Raw genomic sequence first — 22114 nt, forward strand, 5'->3', positions numbered from 1 at the left:
CTCACAGTCCGATGCTGGGGATTCCAGTGGGGTGCAGCGAGGCACACCCAGGGCCCTGCCCTCTTAGGTTGCGGGTCCCATTGGGATGCAGCGAGGCACACCAAGGGTGAGGAGGGGAAGCAGAGCTCATAAGAACATAAGAACATAAGAAATAGGAACAGGAGTAGTCCATATGGCCCCTCGAGCCTGCTCCACCATTTATTATGGTCATGGCTGATCTGATCATGGACTCAGCTCCACTTCCCTGCCCGCTCCCCCTAACCCTTTACGTACTCCCTTATCATTCAAAAATCTGTCTATCTCCGCCTTAAATATATTCAATGACCCAGCCTCCACAGCTCTTTGGGGCAGAGAATTCCATAGATGTACAATCCTCTGAGAGAAGAAATTCCTCCTCATCTCAGTTTTAAATGGGTGGCCTCTTATTCTGAGACTATGTCCCCTAGTTTTAGTTTCCCCAATGAGTGGAAATATCCTCTCTGCATCCTCCTTGTCGAGCCCCCTCATTATCTTATATGTTCCGATAAGATCACGTCTCATTCTTCTGAACTCCAATGTGTATAGATCCAACCTGCTCAACCTATCTTCATAAGTTAACCCCCTCATCTCCGGAATCAACCTCATGAACCTTCCCTGAACAGCCTCCAATGCAAGTATATCCTTCCTTAAATGTGGAGACCAAAACTGTACGCAGTACTCCAGGTGTGGCCTTACCAATACCTTGTACAGTTGTAGCAGGACTTCTCTGCTTTTATACTCTATCCCCCTTGCAACATTCTATTTGCCTTCCTGATTACTTGCTGTACCTGCATACTAACCTTTCGTGTTTCATGCACAAGGACCCCCAGGTCCCTCTGTACTGCAGCACTTTGCAATTTTTCTCCATTTAAATTATAATTTGCTTTTCTATTATTTCTGCCAAAGTGGATAACCTCACATTTTCCCACATTTTACTCCATCTGCCAAATTTTTGCCCACTCACTTAGCCTGTCTATATCTCTTTGCAGATTTTTTGTGTCCTCCTCACAATTTGCTTTCCCACCCATCTTTGTATCATCAGCAAATTTGGCTCCATTACACTCAGTCTCTTCATCCAAGTCATTAATATAGATTGTAAATAGTTGAGGCCCCAGCACCAATCCCTGTGGCACCCCACTAGTCACTGTTTCCAACCGGAAAATGACACTTTTATCCCGACTCTCTATTTTATGTTAGTTAGCCAATCCTCTGTCCATGCTAATATATTACCCCCAACCCCGTGAACTTTTATCTTGTGGCACTTTATCGAATGTCTTTTGGAAATCCAAATACACCACATCCACTGTTTTTTGTCCGCCTCCTTTTTTAAATAGGGGCATTAATTTGCGGTTTTCCAATCCTCTGGGACCGTCCCTGAATCCAGGGAATCTTGGTAGATCACAGCCAATGCATCCACTATCTCTGCAGCCACTTCTTTTAAGGCCCCAGGATGTAAGCCATCAGGTCCAGGTGTCTTGTCCGCCTTTAGTCCCATTATTTTACCAAGTACTACTTCATTAGTGATAGTGATTGTATTAAGTTCCTCCTTCCCAAAGCCCCTTGATTATCCACTATTGGGATGTTTTTAGTGTCTTCTACTGTGAAGACCGATACAAAATATTTGTTCAACGTCTCTGCCATTTTCCAGTTCTCCATTATTAATTCCCCAGTCTCATCCTCTAGGGGACCAACATTCACTTCAGCCACTCTTTTCCTTTTTAGGTACCTATAGAAAGAGACAAGTACAAGACATCATGGCAACACCCTCACTCCATGCACTGCCATCTGCTCGATTACATCTGAAAGAGGGACCACAAGGATGTGCGCATCACCCGCGCCATGACAGGAGCTGACGACTGCTGGAAAGACCACCGCTTAATCTGCTCTGTTATCTCCATCAATATAGCCCCAAAGCAGTGACAGCAACAGAGAAAATGCCACAGGAATATCAACGCTGGGGCACTCAAAGACCCTGATAAAAAAAGCCCTATTCAGCCGGTGCCTCATTGCCAACCTGGCATCTCGCAGAAACGTTGAACAAATATTTTGTATCGGTCTTCACGGTAGAAGACACTAAAAATATCCCAATAGTGGATAATTAAGGGGCTTTGGCAGGGAGGAACTTAATACAATCACTATCACCCACAGCGCCTGGTCTGTCCTCAAGGCCTCGATAATCAATACCTATGACGAAACGCTCGGTCACTCGACCAGGAACCACCAAGTCTGGTTTGACGAGAATGACCAGGGGATCCAGGAACTAATAAGTCGCAAGCGCAAGACATTTCTGAATTTAAAACAGTAACCCAACTCGAGAGCAAGAAAGCAGCTCTACAGACAGCTAAACGCCGAGATCCAACAAAAAACCCGCGACCTAAAGAACAGATGGTGGGTGGAGAAAACACAGGAGATCGAGCAGTTTACCGACAACCACGATTTGCGTGGATTCTTCAGCGCAGTCAAGACCACCTACGGCCCAAGTAACCAAGCTGGCCAAGAATGGTGAAGTATTTATCAAGGACAGAGAGGCAGTCAGTACCCATTGGAAGGAGCATTTCGAAGATCTCCTTAACCGAGACTCTGCCTTCGACATGAGTGTCCTTGACTCCATCCCACAGCATACTACCTACAAGGTAGAAAAGGTCTTCTGTCAGCTGAAGAATAACAAGGCAACAGGAGCAGATGGAATTCCCGCCAAAGCACTAAAGCATGGCAGAGAAGCACTATTGACATGAATACATGTCCTCATTTCTCTTATCTGGAAGGAGGAGGGCATGCCAGGAGATCTCAGAGATGCCGTAATCATGACCATCTTCAAGACAGGGGCAAGTCAGAGTGCGGTAACTACAGAGGAATCTCCCTGCTGTCGGCCACAGGGAAAGTCATCGCAAGAATCCTCCTCAATTGTCTTCTCCCTGTGGCTTAAGAGTTCCTCCCAGAGTCGCAATGCAGATTCCGTCTACTAAGGGTTCCAACAGACGTGATATTCACCGCGTGACAACTACAAAAGAAATGGAGGGAACAGCACCAACCTCGTGTCTCATCGGCGAGAGCATGCAGAAATCAGGCGTAGACAGCGGAAGGAGCATACGGCAAACCGGACTCCCACCCACCCATTCCTTCAACCACTGTCTACCCCACCTATGACAGAGACTGTAGGTCTCGCATTGGACTCACTTTTAGAGTGGAAGCAAGTCATCCTCGACTCCAAGGGACTGCCTATGATGATGATGGTACTAATTCATCAGCTGATGAGGGGCAGTGGGTGATCAGCAGGTTTCATTGGCCTTATTTGACCTGAGGCCATGAGACTTCATTGGGTCTGGAGTCAATGTTGAGGACTCCTAGGCAACATTCCCTCTAAGCTACGTGGCCGCACGATTGTCTGCCAGTCCCACGCAGCCCGGGACTAGCTTTTCAAATGTGAAACTTTGCACATGCGCAAAACTTTGAATGGGCCGTGCAGCCCGTTAAAGGGACCATGCACCCAAATTTAAAATTAGGGGGAGCATTGCTTCCGGGGCCATTCCCACCCGACTGTATATCACTGTGCCAATACCTCTGGTGGGACTGCTCTGCTCGTGATACAGGACATACCAAAGGTTGGTGATGGTGGATTCTGGGATGTTGACCGATACTTTTACTTGATGCAGCAGAGGGCGGGAGCGAATTTCACTTCCGGGGCGGTAATGGGGCGCTGCGCACTTGATGACATCATGATATACGGGGTGCTAGAGAGTGAGGCGGTAAGTGTTAGTGCCAGCGCAAAACCGGCAGGGAAGTTCGCGGGCATCACTGAATTTGCCGCACCCAGTCGGTAACCCCTTAGCACCCTGTTACCGTCTCATACAGGCGCTCACGGGAGGCGCAAAGCAGCCGAATTTCTCCCCCCATCAGGCTTAAGGGACAGGCTGATATTGATTTGGCTAGTTGAATGAAAAACAGTGTAGCTGCTTAAGAACTTGATAAAGAATGCTGTTAGTATGTCAAACTTAGTGCTATCCAACCTCCTCTCCTCACCCCCCACATTTCTTAGAGTAGGAATGCCCCTTTGCTTGAGTGCACCTGCTCCATGTCACCTGGAATAACAAAGAGAAGTCTCACAATTAAACCAGCATCCACCTGTTATTCCCATACTATCATTCTTCATACTCACACTTGTTTCCCATACTTCTCTATCTACTGCTTGGCACAACAGTGCTGACCTCTTACCAGCTCCTTCTGAGGCAGACTGCAGGGCTGCCTGGACTGTTGCTTAGTGTGCTGCTGCTATCCCAGCTATAGGTCAGTAGCACAAACTCATTCATGGGAGAATAGAACCTTTAAATGAATGTGAAGACTACTGACTTACAAATCACAGCTTCTGGCATCATATAAATTAAATAAAAATCTTATCACAAGTCATCGTAATATATGCAGATACTTAATCCTGTCCCATTTCCTGCAAAAAACAAAGATCTGGCTTTCTCTTGTGGCTTTGATTGTACCTGCCCCTTTAATGGTGCTGCTGCCTTTAAGGTTCAAATTAGTCTTTATCTGCCCAATAAAGCATCATCAGCAGTGCTTGACATTTAAATAAACCAGCAGGAAACCTCAGCACTGTAGTCACTGGAAGCGCACTGCGGTCACATTGCTTCCAATCAGTGCCTGGAGAGGAATAGCGGGCCTTCAGAAACCTGCTCTAGACACAGGTGGTTTCTTTCTATGTTTTTATATGATGACCTGCTCAAACAATTGTTAATAAAATAGTGTCTGACCTCCCTGAAATAAAGCTGAGAATTCATTCTCCAGATTCTTTCATTTTTCTTTTGGAAAGAGCAGCAAAACTTTCAAATCCGCAAAAGATGAGGGATTAACTCCTGCTGATGTATAGATTGCAAATTGGGAAATTCTGTAAGCTGCACATGCTCAAAATGCATATATGTGTTTGAATACTATATCCGAGTGTTGTGGGCCAAATATATTCAGGCAAATTCCAAGCTTTTAAACCTGAGACCTTGAAGTAAAAACTTTAATAAAAGTACTAAAAAGAACACAAAATACAATTCAATGGGCACATTTAATTATGCTTTTATCAAATTTGAAACCATATTTTGGACATTATAAATTTCAGTTAGAGCAAAAAAATTGTGAATATGTTTCCCAAAAGCATATTAAGTGGTTCATCAACAAACTATGATGGTGAAAAAGTTTACATACTGATTTTTCATGACAAACTGTTAACATATTTAGATTTTCCATTATAAATATTGACAAGTTTAGAAAGGATTTTTCCATTACAAATGTTTACATTGGTGATTTCCATTCCAAACTTTGGCATCATTTTTTTTACAGGAAGTAACATTTGTGAACATGAAGTGAATGGCATGCACTAGATTTTGAATAATATGTCTATTTGATAATGTAATTGAACTAGTGAATAATGTTTATTGATAAATTATATGAGGTAATTTTCCAAGTTCTCAGCAGTGGTATGGAACCTCACTCTGCACCAATAAATATTGGAAAACTGCAGGTAGAGTGTCCATGACTTTCTGATACGTGCTGGTGTGGGCAAAGTTCCTCACCACCAGGGTCCTCAGAAAGTTCCCGCTCTTCTCTTGATCTTTAGAAAGTCATTCGTAAAATGTTTCACAGAATCTTTTGGGTTAAATTGGATAATTTTGTATTGTTTAGCCAGTTAAATTAGATAACTAGCTAAACAATACATTAGTGACTAATGGTAGTATTCCAATTGGACAGATGTGGCAAAGATTAGTGGGACCTTTGTTGATCACATTATTTACAAATAGTCTTGATGAGGAGCATTAAGAACAGAATGTATAACTTTACAGTTGATAGCAGAATGTTCACAGGAAACAGATAAGATTCAAAGGCATCTGTAGAGACTTTGCAACTGGGCAGGCATACTGCAAATTCATTTCAACATTGGGATATGTAACATAAAGGCCCAGATTTTGCATTAAGAATAATGGTGAGTCTAAAAGCGTTCACCGTTATTATGGAGTAAATCATGTAGCAACTTCCGCCATCCGCACATGCACAATTAAAACTTGGAAATCCGGGAAGTTTCTGTACGATATACCTTACTTTTCCACAAGCTTCACTCCCCCGGTACCTTGCCGAAAGACTCGACATTGAAATCCATGTAAGGACGTGCTGTATTTACCCACTAGTTACCACTAAACATGCCAGAAAAAGTTAGGGCTGGTGCATTTTGGTGTATGTGAATTTTTAAAGGTGTAATTACTGCCAAACAACCTCTCTGTCACTAAAAGTATATTTTTACAATTATGGAGTCTCATTCCTTCAGAATTTAGTTATTGTTGGAGATTTTTTTAATTAAAAATTACATTTTTTTTAACTTTTATTTCTGTCTCTTTTATCTCATTCTCTTAATCCCATTTTACTTTCCCTCAATTTATTTTTCTTTCTGTATATGATTTTACAATGAATTAAATGTTCTAATTTATAATCCCTGGTTTAGACTCTGCAGCTCCGATGTTGACAGGGATGGGTTTCCCGAGTGGGGTGGGCGGAGATTCACGTGGAATGCTGTGGAGTTGCAGCATGCATTTTTTTTTGACAGGTTCTCCGCACGGAAATCAGCCTAATTGATAGGCTTGTCGTCCAGTCAGGGAGCACAGACTGCAGCTGCAGGAAAGGAGCCTGCTAGTAGGAGCGTTGGGGACACAGGGGTCCAATCTGGGTGGGCGTCCAATCCTAGGGAAGGAGGTTAGCTTGGGGGCCCAGGAGAAAGCAGTCCTGGTCCTCCTGGCCCACAAGCAGTGCTTTAATGGCACTTACCTTTTCCCAATGCTGTCCTCGCCTCCCTTGAGCTGCCAGATTTCCCGAGGCCTGGAAAATCCAGATAGCCAGGGTTAAACCTGTAATGGCTAAATGTGAGGCTCCCGGCCTCATTATATTTAAATTGCCACTGTTAACCCAGAAGTGGGCAGGTTGGAGGTGGGATGCAGTCGGGTTTGAGACTTTAAAAATTGTTACATCCCACCCGATTCCAACCTTGTTGGTTTTGCTGGTTAAAATTACCCGTGTATATCTCAGTGAAGATTCTTCAATTTGAAGAGTCACACCATTGCTTACCATGCTCACACATGCCACAGATCGCCTTTAGAGGGTGCCGCACTGATGGCGGATAACAGCAAATGCCGCTCCAAAACCCGCAAAAGGTCTGTGGGCGACTATAAGTGTAATGAACGGCGAACACCGTCCTTTCGCAAAATCCATGCCAATGCATATTGGTACTAAAGTAGCAAATAGATTTACAAAATGAAGGCTATATCATTATAGAAGAGGAGACAAGAGAAAAGATCTGAGTGTAATTCTTGAACAAGAATTGCCAACATTTACAAAGGCAAATAAAATGTTCGTATTTGAGAAGATCCATAGAAAGTGACAGTAACATTTTACAATGGCTAAGTGCCTCCATCCTACACTTACAAGAGCTATAAGCCTGGAAATTACCGTTTGCAACATTACAAACCTGCTGGTGCCGGGACCTCCTGCGCCCGATGCAGAAGTCCCGCCCCAGCCGCTAAATTTGGCTTACCGCCCCTCAAAGGAAGTAGAGTGCAATCTTGCGCACGCCACTTCCTTTAGGGGCGGGTCCCGGGGCGATGCTGGGGCGAGAAATGTGACGCTTTAACGGCCCTGCCCTTCGATAAAAGGGGAGGGCCACTGCGCAAGGCCTCTGATGGCCTCCACTGCACCATCAGGGCAACGTGGTACCGGGCCTGCAGCCCGGTAAAATAATCAAGATGGCAGTGCGGGGCGCTGGCGACCTCCCCTTTAACTTCCACCCCGCGAGCATTGACATCAGCTCGCGCTAGCTTCGCGGGCTAGGGGGCAATTTCCCCCACTGTAAGGGGCTGTAAGGCGTCACCGCACACGGCAATGATGTCATCACAGACTGCGCAGCGGACCGGGGCGCTAACGGGCCCCTGAAAAAGGAGCAATTCGGCCCCTTGATATTTTAATCTGATATCCCTGGTGTGCTATTTTAACAGATATGTTAACCTATTTAAACTAAGAAAGTTAATACTTCTACTTCTAGAGTACTACGTACAGTTTTGGTCTCCATAGTTGAGGAAGGATATACTTGCATTGGAGGCTGTTCAGAGAAGGTTCACTAGATTGATTCCAGAGATGAAGGGGTTCACTTATAAAGATAGGTTAAGTAGGTTGGACTTATACACCTTGGAGTTCAGAAGAATGAGACGTGATCTTATCGAAACATATAAGATAATGAGGGGGCTCGACAATGTGGATACAGAGAGGATATTTCCACTCATGGGGGAAACTAAAACTAGAGGGCATAGTCTCATAATAAGGGGTCGCTCATTTAAAACTGAGATGAGGAGGAATTTCTTCTCTCAGACAGTTGTAAATCTATGGAATTCTCTGCCCCAGAGAGCTGTGGAGGCTGGGTCATTGAATATATTTAAGACGGAGATAGACAGATTTTTGAACGATATGGGAATAAAGGGTTATGGGGAGCGGGCAGGGAAGTGGAGCTGAGTCCATGATCCGATCAGCCATGATCTTATTAAACGGCGGAGCAGGCTCGAGGGGCCAAATGACCGACTCCTGCTCCTATTTCTTATGTTCTTATGTATTCAAATACCAAACAAAGAAACAAAGGTAACATGTTCATTCATATGCTGATATAGCATTATCTTTTGATAATGGAAAGGATTAAAAAAAGGACAACAGATACAGCTTCGGGTTTCAGATGATTGAATTTTGACAAATGAGACAGGGAGCGAAACAAACTGGAAAACGAGGACAAGATTAGAAGTGAAAGAAGCCATTCATTAAATTTAACATTGGGGAATAAATTTAATCTTAATCTGAGCTGATTTAAATGAATCCAACAGTTCACAAAAGCTTCTTCACATGAATGAGATATTACAAATGTGATCAGCCACAATCATAAACGAAACTGGACAATTGCCATTTTAGTATAATGAGTCCTTTCAGGCCATGCTAAAAGTAGCTTTTAAAAATGAAAACTTACACTCTCCTTACAAAGAAAGGGATGTCAACCTTTCCATAAAATATTAACTGGAATTCCACAAGTGCGTCAGTTGCCAACATTCATTTCCTTAATATCTAAATTGTCAATACTGTGCTCTGGCAGCAGATGACCTTTGGCATTATTGCATCATGTGTTTGCTGCAACAAAAAGCACTAAAGTATCCCAGCTGTGGCTACAGTAATCTATTATGTTGCTCTGCTGTGGATGAAGTTGGATTCCTGATACGACCGGACACTGTACTCTGAGGAGAAGCAAACTGCAAGCAAGAAGCCAATTGACTTATTTACAACAATAGTGCCACAGGATAACTACACTTCAAATTTAATTTGTGGAATGTGTGAGATGATGGATTTCAAATTCTTTAAACATGTCTTCAAGATTATTTTATGGTAGTGAATATTTTGATACCGCAAATTTAAAGAAAAATCAGAAGCTAGCAGTAGTGTTAATTATCATTACAGGAGGTAGAAAGCTTATTCGGAGAATCTTTATATTCTTAACGACGTACCTGAACAGCACCATTTGACAAGTTACTGAAAAGTGCTTGCCCAGCACTGACTTTGTGTTTGACACCTCTTACTGTACCATTTTTACTCAAGATATTAATTCTCTTTCTATAGATGCCTCTGTCCTTTGTGGTGCTCGCTAACAGAAGCATGTCATCACATTCACTTTCACTGCCATCAGTTTCCAAACCGAAATGCTGCTCATTATAGCCGTTCACTTCACTGTAACTACTGCACTGCTCAGTCTCGGAATTGCTGGCACATTCTGACTCGTGAGGGTCCACCAAGTCTCCATCGGTGTACACTTCTTTCAGTACTCTTCCACTTTTTGCAGAAGATATTCGAAACCTGACTTTTTTCTGCTGCCGTTCTCCTTCTGTCTTCATTATGCCGCTGAGTCCAGCTTTTTCCATTGAAGAGCGAATCTCACATCATCTTTTCAGTAAAAATCCTCTTGCAGTCAGTTCAAAATGTATAAATAAACTTCCCTATGATGTGGGTAAATGTTTCATATACATAGCAGTGCCATCACACCGTAACGCGGTGAAGATCAATAAAGTCAGCACTGATCCTCATACTGTCTTACCTCAATAATGCATAACATTACATCATGGTCACATCTATACCAGCAGCAGGTAAAGTGATATAAATGATTAAATATTTAAATCACCTTTGTGTACCCTCTGTGTAACATTCAGTTGCAGGAAGGTACTAAAAGGATTTAGTTCCAATAGAACATACTCTACCAATTCATATTAAACCCCTCTCTTGTCTCAAATATAATGGCCATTGCGGTAGATTTTCATCTTGAACGCCTGGGTGTTAAGCATCACTTGAGCGGAGAGCAGAAAGGAGCAGCTGCTGTAGGATTGCACAGCCCTTACAGAACATGCTGAAAGTTCCTTCTATTGCAATAATGGTGTAAGGAAACTCCATCAGATACTGTAAAGGGGATATAAACTCTTTTGTGAAAAAGAACATGTGACTTGAAAGTACAAGCTAAGTAAAAGAGAAAGGGGTGAAATTCATTTGGCCGTCATCGCAAAATGGGTGATTAACAGCACATAGCTTAGAGGCCTGAGGCTAGCCTAAAATTGGACTTTGGACCTTATTTCAATCATTTGAATAAGCTGCTTCCAGATACAGCTCACTCATTGCCTAATGATCAACTTCTGCCCACTTGCCTAACTGGCAGCAACCCAATAATAAGTCTTCGGGAAGAGAAGGAGAATGGGAAGTGGGGGCTGCCGACCTCGGAGGTGCTATGGAGCTGGGAGGATAATTCCTCCTGGTTCCACAGCAAAGTTAAAAGAATTACTTACCTTTCTGGTGGTGGCCGCTTATTACACAAGGAAAACCGAGGACCAGTGACTGTTCAGTTCAGGGCAGCCCAATTTCTTACAGTGGTCCTTAAATAGGTGTTAGGCCTCTCATTACCACATGCAAGGGGCCAGACGCTTGTACGGATGCCTGAAAATTGTCCAGGGCCAATATGGCATTGGATATTTTTTAGGCCTCATTGATCATTTGTGCCCGTTTTCCAGCTGGATTCCCTTCTTACTAATGTTGCACATTCCAATGGACAGAGATTTCTTTAACACTTGGGAACAAATTACCCTGCAAGATATGCAGTTAGAAACAAACAGGAAGAGAATGACAACAAGGCAAAAATGTAAAGATTACCATTTTTCACTGAAGCTAAACCAGCTAGTATTGTCAAATAAGGTTTTTATTAACCACAATACACAAAAGAAGCCTTGGACTAAGATCACCAAAGTTGTATATAATTACTAAAGATGCCCCAGTTACATCACAAGAGTCTCGAAAGTTAAGAATAAGAATAAACAATCCACATGACACAAAAAAAGTCACAACGTCCTGCCAAAACCGCTCTGATATTTTCCTCTGTGCATTCATTTTACTGAATCTCTGAATACATTTACAAACAACATATTTATGGATTTATTAACACTAATGAATGGAGGGAAACATTCATTTTTTAGAGATGACATATTACTTCTTGTCTATAACAGAGAAATCAAAGGTGCCCAGCTTTGGGCATGAAAATGACAATGTGGCCATATCACACACCCGAACCGGGGAGCCCGAGACCCTAGGCCAGCCTAAGTAATGATCTGAATAATCTGCGTGATGCTGCTAGACCCTGTCCCACCTTCACAGGCAGCTCGCCAATTGGTGATTCGGACTTCAGGCTACCTGCCTCGCCGACAGCGGCCCTCAGGTATGTCCCAGATTGAGGGAGAGTGGGAGCAGGGCCGATTGCAGCTGGCAGGAGTACTGTGGAGTTGGGAGAAGCACTCCTGTTCCGCCTGGCGATAAATACATTTTAAAATAATTAAAATTAACATTTCAAAGGTGCTGGTTCCTAAGCCCCATCCATCCTGTTAGAGAATGGTTTTTATTTATGATAAAAATGCTCGATCTATTACTGAAAATCAATAAGATTCTTCAAATGTAGTTTTATTAAGCCTACAGTACATGCAATAGCAATTAGAATCATACAATGATTACTTCACAGAAGGAGGCAATTTGGCCCATCGAGCCCGTGCTGGTTCTCTGCAAAAGCACTTCAGCTAATCCCACTTCCCCGCCCTTTCCCATAGCCCTATAAATGTTTCTCCTTCAGGTACTTATCCAATTCCCTTTGAAACCAAGATTGAATCTGCCTTCACCACACTTTAAAGCAGTGCACTGCAGATCATAACCACTCGCTGCGTTAAAAGGTTTTTCCTCATGTCGTCTTAGGTTCTTATGCCAATCACCTTAAATCTGTTTCCTCTGGTTCCCGGCCCATCTAAAAATGGGAACAATTTCTCTCTAGCTACTCTGTCTAGCCCCATCATGATTTTGAACACCTCGATCAAATCTCCTCTCAACCTTCTCTGCTCTAAGGAGAACAACCCCAGCTTCTCCAGTCTATCCATGCAACTGAAGTCCCTCATCCCTGGAATCATTCTTGTAAATCTTTTATGTACCCTCTCTAAGGCCTTCACATCCTTCCTAAAGTGTGGTACCCAGAATTGGACACAATAGTCCAGTTGAGGCCAAACCAGTGTTTTATACATGTTGTGCCATGGCATGGGGCGCTACCCGTGGGGCGGGGCGTGGCACTACCATACCAGCGCCTCCACAAACTCCCGGGCAATTTCTCGGGAGCTGGTAGTGCCCTTCCACCCCCCTCCTCCCAGGTGAAAAGTCTTTTCTGCCCCATAGCATCCCCCGGGGGCACAAATAGGCCTCTAAAAAAGGAGCAATTTTGCACCTTTTGACTTGCATGACCACACCATCCAGTGTTGGTAATCCCTGGATTACTCCAGTGCCACATGCTAGTGACTATAAGAGCAGTAAGATAAGGCAGGTTAATGCCAGAACTCATGGTTCATATCGGTGCCAATGGCATAAGTAGAAAGAGGGATGCGATCCTGCAGGCAAAATTTAGGGAGTTAGGAAAAAGATTCATAAGATGGACCTCAAAGATAGTAATCTCTGGATTATTCCAGGTGCCACACGTGAGTGAGTACAGAAATTGGAGGCTAGAGCAGATGAATGCGTGGCTGGAGAGATGGTGTTAGAGAGAGGGCATTAGATTCCTGAGACTGGTTCTGGGGGAGGTGGGACCTGTACAAGCCGGATGGGTTGCACCTCAACAGGGCCAGGACCAATATCCTCGTGGGGAGGTTTGCTACTGCTGGTGGGGAGGTTTTATACTAGGTTGACAGAGGGATAGGAATCTGAGCATAGATTTAGCAGGGAGAGAAATGAAGCTGGAAATGCAAGGCATTAAATTAGTAGGTTAGTTTGGAAGGCAGAGAAAGCAAAGGCTAAAAAATGGACAACAAAGGGGTTTGGCAGAGCTTTTTTTAATTCATTCTGGGATGTGGGCATCGCTGGCAAGGCCAGCATTTATTTCCCATCTCTAATTGACCCTTGAGAAGGTGGTGATAACCTGCCTTCTTCAACCGCTGTAGTCCTTGTGGTGAAGGTACACAGTGCTGTTAGGGAGGGAGTTCCAGAATTTTGACCCAGTGATGATGAAGGAACAGCGATATATTTCCACTCAGGGTGGTGTGTAACTTGGAGGAGAGCTTGCAAGTGATGGTACTCCTGACTTGTGCCTTGTAGATGGTGGAAAGACTTTGGGGAGTCAGGAGGTGAGACACTCGCCACAAAATACCCAGCCTCTGACCCGCTCTTGTTGCCGTATTATTTTATTTGGCTGGTCCAGTTATGTTTCTGGTCAATGGTGACCCCCCCAGGGGGATGGTGAGTGATTCGGTGATGGTAATGTCATTGAATAGCATGGGGTGTGGTTAGACTCTCTCTTTTTGAAGATAGTCATCCCTGGCACTGTGTGGCGTGAATGTTATTTTTCACTTATCAGTCCAAGCCTGACTGTCATCCAGGTCTTGCTGCATGCGGGCATGGACTGCTTCATTTTCTCACGAGTTGCGAATGGTGCTTACATCACCACATTTGACCTTATGATGGAGGAAAGGTTATTGATGAAATAGCTGAAGATTAGTTGGGCCTAGGACACTGCCCTGAGGAACATCTGCAGCAATATCCTAGGCCGGAGATGATTGACCTCCAACAAAGACAACCATCTTCCTTTGTGTTAGATATGACTCCAGCCACTGGAGAGTTTCCCCCCTGATTCCCATTGACTTTAATTTTACTAGGCTCCTTGATGCCATACTCGGTGAAATGCTGCCTTGATGTCAAGGACAGTCACCCTCACCTCACCTCTGGAATTCAACTCTTTTGCCCATGTTTGGACCAAGGCTGTAATGAGGTCTGAAGCCGAGTGGTCCTGGCAGAATCCAAATTATGCATCAGTGAGCAGCTTATTGGTGAATCAGTGCTGCTTCATAGCACTGTCGATGACACCTTCCATCAGCTTGCTGATAATTGAGAGCAGGCAGATGGGGCAGTAATTGGCCAAATCGAATTTGTCCTGCTTTTTGTGGACAAGACATACCTGGGCAGTTTTTCACATTGTTGGGTTAATGCCAGTGTTATAGCTATACTGGAATAGCTTGGCTAGAGGTACAGCTAGTTCTGGAGCACAAGGTTTCAGCACTACAGCCGGGATGTTGTCAGGTACCATAGCCTTTGCTGTATCCAGTGCGCTCAGCTGTTTCTTGATATCACGTGGCTGAAGACTAACTTCTGTGATGGTGAGGACCTCAGGTACAAGTCGATATGGATCATCTACTCAGCACTTCTGGCTGAAGATGGTTGCAAATGCTTCACCCTTGTCTTTTGCACTTGCCTGCTGGGTTGTGCCATCATTGAGGATGGGGATGTTAATGGAGCCACCTCCTCCCGTTAGTTGTTTAATTGTCCACCACCATTCATGACTGGATGTGGCAGGACTGGAGAGCTTTAATCTGCTCTGTTGATTAGCTCTTTTTGTAGCATGCTGCTTCAACTGTTTAGCATGCATGTAGTCCTGTGTTGGAGTTTCCCCAGATTGGTGTCCCATGTTTTGGTACACTTGGTGCTGCTCCTGGCATCCTCTTCTGCACTCCTCATTGATCCATGGTTGGTCCCCTGGCTTGATGGTAATGATAGAGTGAGAGATATGCTGGGTCATGAGGTTACAGATGCTAAATGGTATATACAATGCAAGGAGTCTAGTGAACAAGCCAGATGAACTGAGGGCACAGATCGACATGTGAAAGTATGATATCATAGATATTACTGAAACACAGCTAAAAGAAAGGCAGGAATGGTTACAGGAGTTTCAGACGAGACAGAGAGGGGGATAAAAAGGGAGGGGTGATCGCAATATTGGTTAAGGAAACAATCACAGCTGTGAGGAGGGGTGAGATGTTAAAAAGAGCATCAAGGGCTGGATTTTACGAACCTAGGCGGGTCCATGGCAGTGATGTCGGTGGCGGGACCTAGCCCCACTTTCAGTTCCAGCCTGCTGTGTAGAATTCATTTAGCTTTATTGGACCTTTTAAGCCCTCCAGCATATTTTTAAGCCAATTAGAGGAAGTGAGCCTCATGACATCATTTGATGACGCGTCGTCAGCCAGTTTTCTTAATTTGACATTTGTGCTGTCAGTGTTCTACAGTATTGAGGTGCTTCAAACACTAACAAGCACTGCAAAAAGGTGCACGGCTGCACCCAGACTCTCCCATGATTCCCTCCATATGCTTTTGGAGGGAGTCACAACACACAGGGAGGTCCTCTTCTCTTCCAATGGGTTAAGAGACTAGCCGAGGAGATCAACGCAACCTGGTTGCGCATTGCAGAGGAGGGCACAGGCAGGGATGTCATCAGGAGGATCTGGCTGAGCTGCCACAAACATTTCAATGATCTCAGTAGATCACAAAACGTTAGTACAAAGGCACACTCAACCTCATCCTGTTGTGCCTCTCATCACATCCCCATCACTCTACCTTCTCTACCCTACTCCTGCACAGCAACTTAGCTTGCAGCTTCACTCATCCTTCTCTCTCTATCTTCATTATCACGTCTCCATTTTACTATCCACCTCTCATACTCACCCTCATCCTAATATAATCATACCAACTAACAACATTCGAGGGTAGACACTTAGGGGTTTTATCCAATGTTCATGTAAAGTTTCTGTTCATGTGCTGTCAAACATTGAAACCTTTATTTTCAATGCTTTGCCTTCTTGTACAGTTTTGTTTGCAACTTTGGAAGCAGCTTAATGAGTTGCAGTGAATGGTGAAACATAAAATTACCACCCACACCTCCACCCCCATCCCCGCCCCGCAATGTTGATGAGTGTAAAAAGAATGGCATAGACATTGTAGGAATGCTTTATGGTGTTGGTGTGGGGTGGTGCCAACCTGGCGCATCATGTGGCAGTCAGGGTGTACCGTGTCAAGTGAAGTAAATCTGGTCATGGTGAGGCCATCCCTGGCCTCCAGGGCAGCAATGTGGTCGAGTGCTGTGTCCTGTGCAGCATCAGTTGATTGTGGAGAAGATTGGTGTTGTTGTTGGTGCTATTGGTGTGCCTGGTGAAGCTGGTGTTGGGGCTGATTATGGTGGGATTTTGAGGACCAAGGTGAGAGAGTATAAAATGCACCAAGTCTGATGGAATAAACAGCAGGTGAAGTAAAGATGATAGAATTGTCTGTCAATGGTGAGAGAGGTAATGAGGTGAGACTGGATGGAGACTTGTGTAAAGACTTGCAGCATGGTGAATCTACAGTGGAAATGCAGTTTAGAGAAGTTAGTGACGAATCGAACATTTCTCAATCAGCTGAGAGCTTTGACTTGACATTTGAAACTGTCAACTCATCAGCTGAATTAATGGCTAGTGACTTCCCACCTCAGCTTCTCAGACAAGTTCTAGGTACAGCGGGAAACTGGTAGGCGACCTGCCAAATTCAAAATCCTGGTAAAGAAAAGCATTGTTAAGTGGCTATAAACAAGTAACTAATGAGTTCAATTGCCTCACCCGCCGCTCCGTGTCAGGTCTGCTCAGCACTGGCAGACCCAACATTTGGTAAAGGCACATGACGGCAGGTTGACAGTGGGGTCCCGACCGACTGTCTAAACAAAACACGTTCCCACCTGACCCGCTACTGATTGCGCCTGCTGACCCCCCCCAGAAAATTCCCCCCCTGTCAAATGAGGCCATGTGGGTTGAAATGAAGAATAAAAAAGTGGCAATCACAATGCTGGGAGTGTACTATAGAGCCCCAGACAATCAGAGGGAGATAGAAGAGCAAATATGTAGGCAAGTTTCTGAGAAGTGCAAAAACAATAGGGCAGTAATAGTAGGGAATTTCAACAGCTTTAATTAACTTGGATAGAATTGGTGTAAACAGAATAGAGGGCACAGAATTCTTAAAATACGTTCGGGAGAACTTTTTTAGCCAGTACGTAACAAGCCCATCAAGAGAGGTGAAGAGATCGCAAAGTCTCTGTTTAAAGAATGGACTCAGTGGAGAATATTTCGTGGACTTTTTCTCTGAGGGTACTTTCCCTGTGATGGGGTCACCCTGCGCAGACACATGAAAAGGCTGGTTTGTTAAAACTCCAGAGACCGCATGGCAGTTGGCTGTGACAAAGAACTGTCAGTCATCCAGAATGTACAGGTTCGCCCTATCAAAAGGAAAGGGGCTCAGATATCTGAGGCATGCATAAACTATTGGAAAACCACTCTAATATGCAAAGGCACTTCTCACCTCCATCTCAGAAGCGAAGCAGAACAATGGACGCACTAGCCTGGCCAGACCAAGAGGGGTCAGTTCTTCCCTACACAAAAGCCGAGAGATATCCTAGACCCAGGGCCATCAGTCTAATACACATGGATCTGATGGCCCATCACCGACTAAGCACCGGAGTACTTAGAAGCAAAAGGATTTCAAAGATTGGTAGAGGAGGATAAGAGCAACAGGACTCTTTTCCACCATTTTCTAGCGTTCTGGGGCGTTCTCCAGCATTAGAGCGTTCCCCCTCTCTTTCTCGCTCCACCAAGACCGACGTGGCAAGAAGAAGGACCAGCTGAGCGATCGAGACCAACTAGTGAGCATGGTCGCAAGTGTCCCAAGCCGGTAACCAGAGCACCAGGCGAGCTGTGTGGGGTGTAAAGGGCTCAGAGTTTTCTCGGAAGTGAAGCTTTTTCACTTCTATTCTGGGGAGGGAGCTTCATGCGACTGGGTAATTCGCTGGTGGGGGGAGTTAGACTCCACCATAGCAACAAGGAAATTATTGCATGTCACCGGTCCTCAGTGTTGTACTGTATGTTGTTTTAACCTGGATCTTATTCTCCAGAGACAGTGATTTTGTTTAGTAGTGCATGTTTTATCACTATGTTAGACCAAATAAATAAGTGCGATTTTTCACCGAAGCATTCCTGTCCGTGACTTATTCCATTTTACACTCTGAATAATAATCCCTGGGTATAGAATTCTCGTAAGGCGGGGCGATTCAAACTGTCCATCTAGCCATTGGGCTAGGATCAAAACCGCTTACATCTCATGGCGACCACGAAGGGATATGGGTTAATAGAGTGTAAATCAGTCATGGACAGCGCTTCTGGCAAAAAATCCCAAACGGAGGAAGGGATTTCTTCATATGTATTTAAGAAGGTTAACATCACTAAGAAGTGGGTGTTAGGTTTGTTGAATGCTGAGCATCCAGTGTACGTAGCGGCAGAATGGACAGAGGGCAAGGAGCATAGGAACAGTATTGAAAAGGCGATATGGCTCGCTTTTCTACAAAGACAAGTCCAACTGCTAGATGAGCAGGTTGGTAAGTTAGAGACAGAGCTCAGGGAGTTCGAGGCACAGTCAGAAGCAAGGGCTGTAGTAGAGAGCAGGTTATGCACGCAGCTAAGGGATGAGAAGAGAGGAAGAATAAGCCAGGAGGAAACCTTCTATAACCATAAGGAGTTCCTGCAATGCCAGGTAACTGAGGCAAAGAGGAATGAGAGGGTGGTTAGGGAGGATAGGGCTCGCTTGTTGAGTGAGGTAAAGGCGTTGGAAGAGCAGTTGAAGGATATTCAGGTGGCATACAGAGTCGCCAGCACTAGAGGGTTTGATACGGGTAATCATGGTCCTTGCCAGGAGCAGATCCGGAATTTAACCGATGTTCTATCTAAGGTCAAAGGGATGGTCTGCTTGGTAGCTCTGGGAATGGCCCGGGTAGATGAGGAAGAGCATGGGAAAGATAAGGAGGACTGTGAGGCAGAGAAGGACGCTCGACCACTGCCCGAAGTGTCGGGACCAGGACCCATGTGCCCAGTCCGGCAGCGGAAATACAGTGTGCCCGTAGGCGGTCAAGAGCAAGGACCACTGCTGAGTGACTTCGTGGTCCCGTATATGACCTCGCAGCTGCAGGCAATGGTCTCTAACCTGACCAAACTGACCAGCAAAGAGGACCTTTCGGTCCATTTTGCAGATGTGGAGCAGGGAGGGAGGGGGGGTGGCGTGGGGTGGATCAATAATTGTAACGAAGCTGAGTCAGCCAAATTACTTTTGTTTTCCTTGGATAGTAGGTTGTACCAGTCGCTCTCAGCGGGTAGCAAGAGGGGGTGGCGGGGTACATTAAAGAGGATAAAGGATGACATCCGAGAGGCTATGGGCCTCAATGATGGAAGTCCCTTCTCCCGAGTGGAAAGGACACTGCAGTTAGCTGCGGAGGCACCGCAGACTTTCCCGGACAGGCTTTGGCCCGTCTACCGGAGTGCCTGCGCGGGGGTGTCCACCAGGCGCAGCTATAGGGGGAGCCTAGGGCTCACTGGCTGAGGACCCTGGTGGCGAACAGCCTGCCCAGTATCAAGGCCAAAGCAGAGGAGTGGTTCGATTCCAAGGATCCCCAGACCACAGAAGAGAGTGTGATCCGGCAGTTAACTTTCTCTTTTAAGAATGGTAGGGGTGAGGGTGACAAACCAAAGGGCAGAGTGCACGAGTTAAAGCCGAGTGGAGGCAACGTTAGAAAAGAGTGGCGTCAGGAAGTGGGTAGCTCAGAGAAGAAGCAGGGTTGTAATGGGTGCAGGAGTAAAGGGCACTGGAGGAAAGACTGCCCAGTCCACGACAAAGGGAACGGGAAAGGGGATCCCCCAGCGCCAGTGCGGTAAGCCGCAGCTGTGGCGGGAAGCAGCTCTGATCCATTCGCGGCATTAGTGGCTGCTCTCCGCGCAGTCTTTCCGACAGGGCAGGGTAGGGTGGACATGGCAGCAGGCAGCGTACTCCCATCCGCCCCGAACAATCCCGACCCATGACTAGGGGCTTCTCAGCCCATTTACTGTCCCTACTAAGTTATGATCCTTGGAAAAGACCATGCGTGACGATGGGGGTGGAGAAGGTGCAAGGGACCTATCTGCTGGACACTGAAGCTTCAAGCACTATTGTCTATGCGGATAACCCGACCACATCACCTCTATGGAACAGGGTCCCATATAACTTAGTCGGGTTCACCGGGAACGAACGAATTGGTCTTTCTCCATCCCGCTAGCCATCGATTTGGGGACACTCCATACGGAGTGGAAATGTGTCCTGGTGCGGTGGGAGCGAGAGGGAATAGGCATTTTGGGGGAAAACTTCATACTGGCCCATAAGATATTGGTGGATTTCCAGAATCACTGTCTATGGGGGGCAGTATACACGGGAAAGGAGAAGGAAGTGGTAGTTATATCAGGGAAGCAAGGCAAGGGAACCGTGTGTACGATGAAGCCCGAGGATAGTTATGACCTTGAACTTTTGGTCACTTCTACCCCGGCGGAGTACAGGGCGAATGTGTGAGCCAACCTCGTGGCATTCACTACACACAAGCCGACTGCGGGAGGGTAGCAGGGGTGGAAGTTAGAGTCGAAGGAGACCCCATGGCCCGACCACAGAAACAGTACAACTTCCCCAGAGAGGCCGAGGCGGATTTAGAGACAACATTGGTATCACTGGTTGAGCGGGTGTGTTGAGACCCATAGTGACCCATGTGAATTCCCCGATTTGGCCGGTTAGGAAACCAGACAATTTGTAGAGAGCCACTGTGGACTATCGGGTTCTTAACAAGAACATCCCAGCCTGGGCCCCCACCGTCGCAGCCATAGCCGACCTGATCGGGAGTATCCCAGCATCCGCGAAGACATTCCCTGTGCTGGACATTTCGAACGGATTCTGGTCTATCACTCTCAAAAGGGAGGACCAGTATAAGTTCGCATTCACTTTCAAGGGTCAGCAGTACACATGGACCTGCCTTCCCCAAGGGTTTCATAACAGTCCTTCTATTTTCCACCAATGTATGGCCAACTGTTTAAAAGGGTTCAGCAGACCACAGCAGCTTGTGCAGTACGTGGACGACCTGCTTTTGTTCTCCGACAAGGGGGAGGAGCATGGCCCACTGCTGGCTGAGCTGCTGAGTCTGTTAAAGGAAGCTGGGTTCAAGGTTAATCCCAGGAAAGCACAGATCGACCAGCAGGAAGTAAAATTCCTCGGGCTGACCGTACATGCTGGGGAGAGGGCCATTGATGAGGCAAGGAGGAAGGTGGTACAGGAGCTACCTGCCCCAACCACGGTAACGGGGGTAAGATCCTTCCTGGGACTCACAGGGTATTGCAGGGATTTCATAGAGGACTATGCCGCTATGGCAGCCCTTCTACTCCGGCTGCTCCACAAGGGAGTGGGCTGGGAGTGGGATGAGGACTGCATGGCAGCTTTTAGTCATCTGAAGAGAGATCTGCAGACCGCACCAGCTTTAGGAGCAATTGATGGGGGAGAGGAGTTATTATTGGAGGTAGCTGCCACAGGGGACAGTTTAAGCGCAGTGCTGCTGCAGGAGCAGCATGGCAAGCTGAGGCCTGTGGTATACTCATCAAGAATCCTCACAGATGTAGAGAGGGGGTACTCCAATTGTGAGAGGCACCTGCTTGCCACACATTGGGCCGGGAAGAGATCACAAATCTTCATGGGAGTGCCCCCGATAACTCTCCTAACCCATCATACGCCCACTCAGATGCTTCTGGATGGGAGGATAAAGGACGGCACGGTGAGCAGTGCACGCATTGCTGGCTGGACTTTA

General features: G+C 45.8%; 1 protein-coding gene across 1 annotated transcript in view; it reads right to left on the minus strand.

The window, feature by feature from the left end:
* Nucleotides 1-9968, minus strand: part of grxcr1a (glutaredoxin and cysteine rich domain containing 1 a) — a 111174-nt gene extending 101206 nt beyond the window's left edge. The window contains exon 1 of the mRNA XM_070863219.1: nt 9585-9968. Within this exon, the coding sequence (XP_070719320.1) occupies nt 9585-9968 (384 nt within the window). The remainder of the gene's footprint in view (nt 1-9584) is intronic.
* Nucleotides 9969-22114: the final 12146 nt, after the last annotated feature.

The sequence above is a fragment of the Pristiophorus japonicus genome, chromosome 2, assembly GCF_044704955.1.
Source record: "Pristiophorus japonicus isolate sPriJap1 chromosome 2, sPriJap1.hap1, whole genome shotgun sequence".
Classification (NCBI taxonomy): Eukaryota; Metazoa; Chordata; class Chondrichthyes; family Pristiophoridae; genus Pristiophorus; species Pristiophorus japonicus.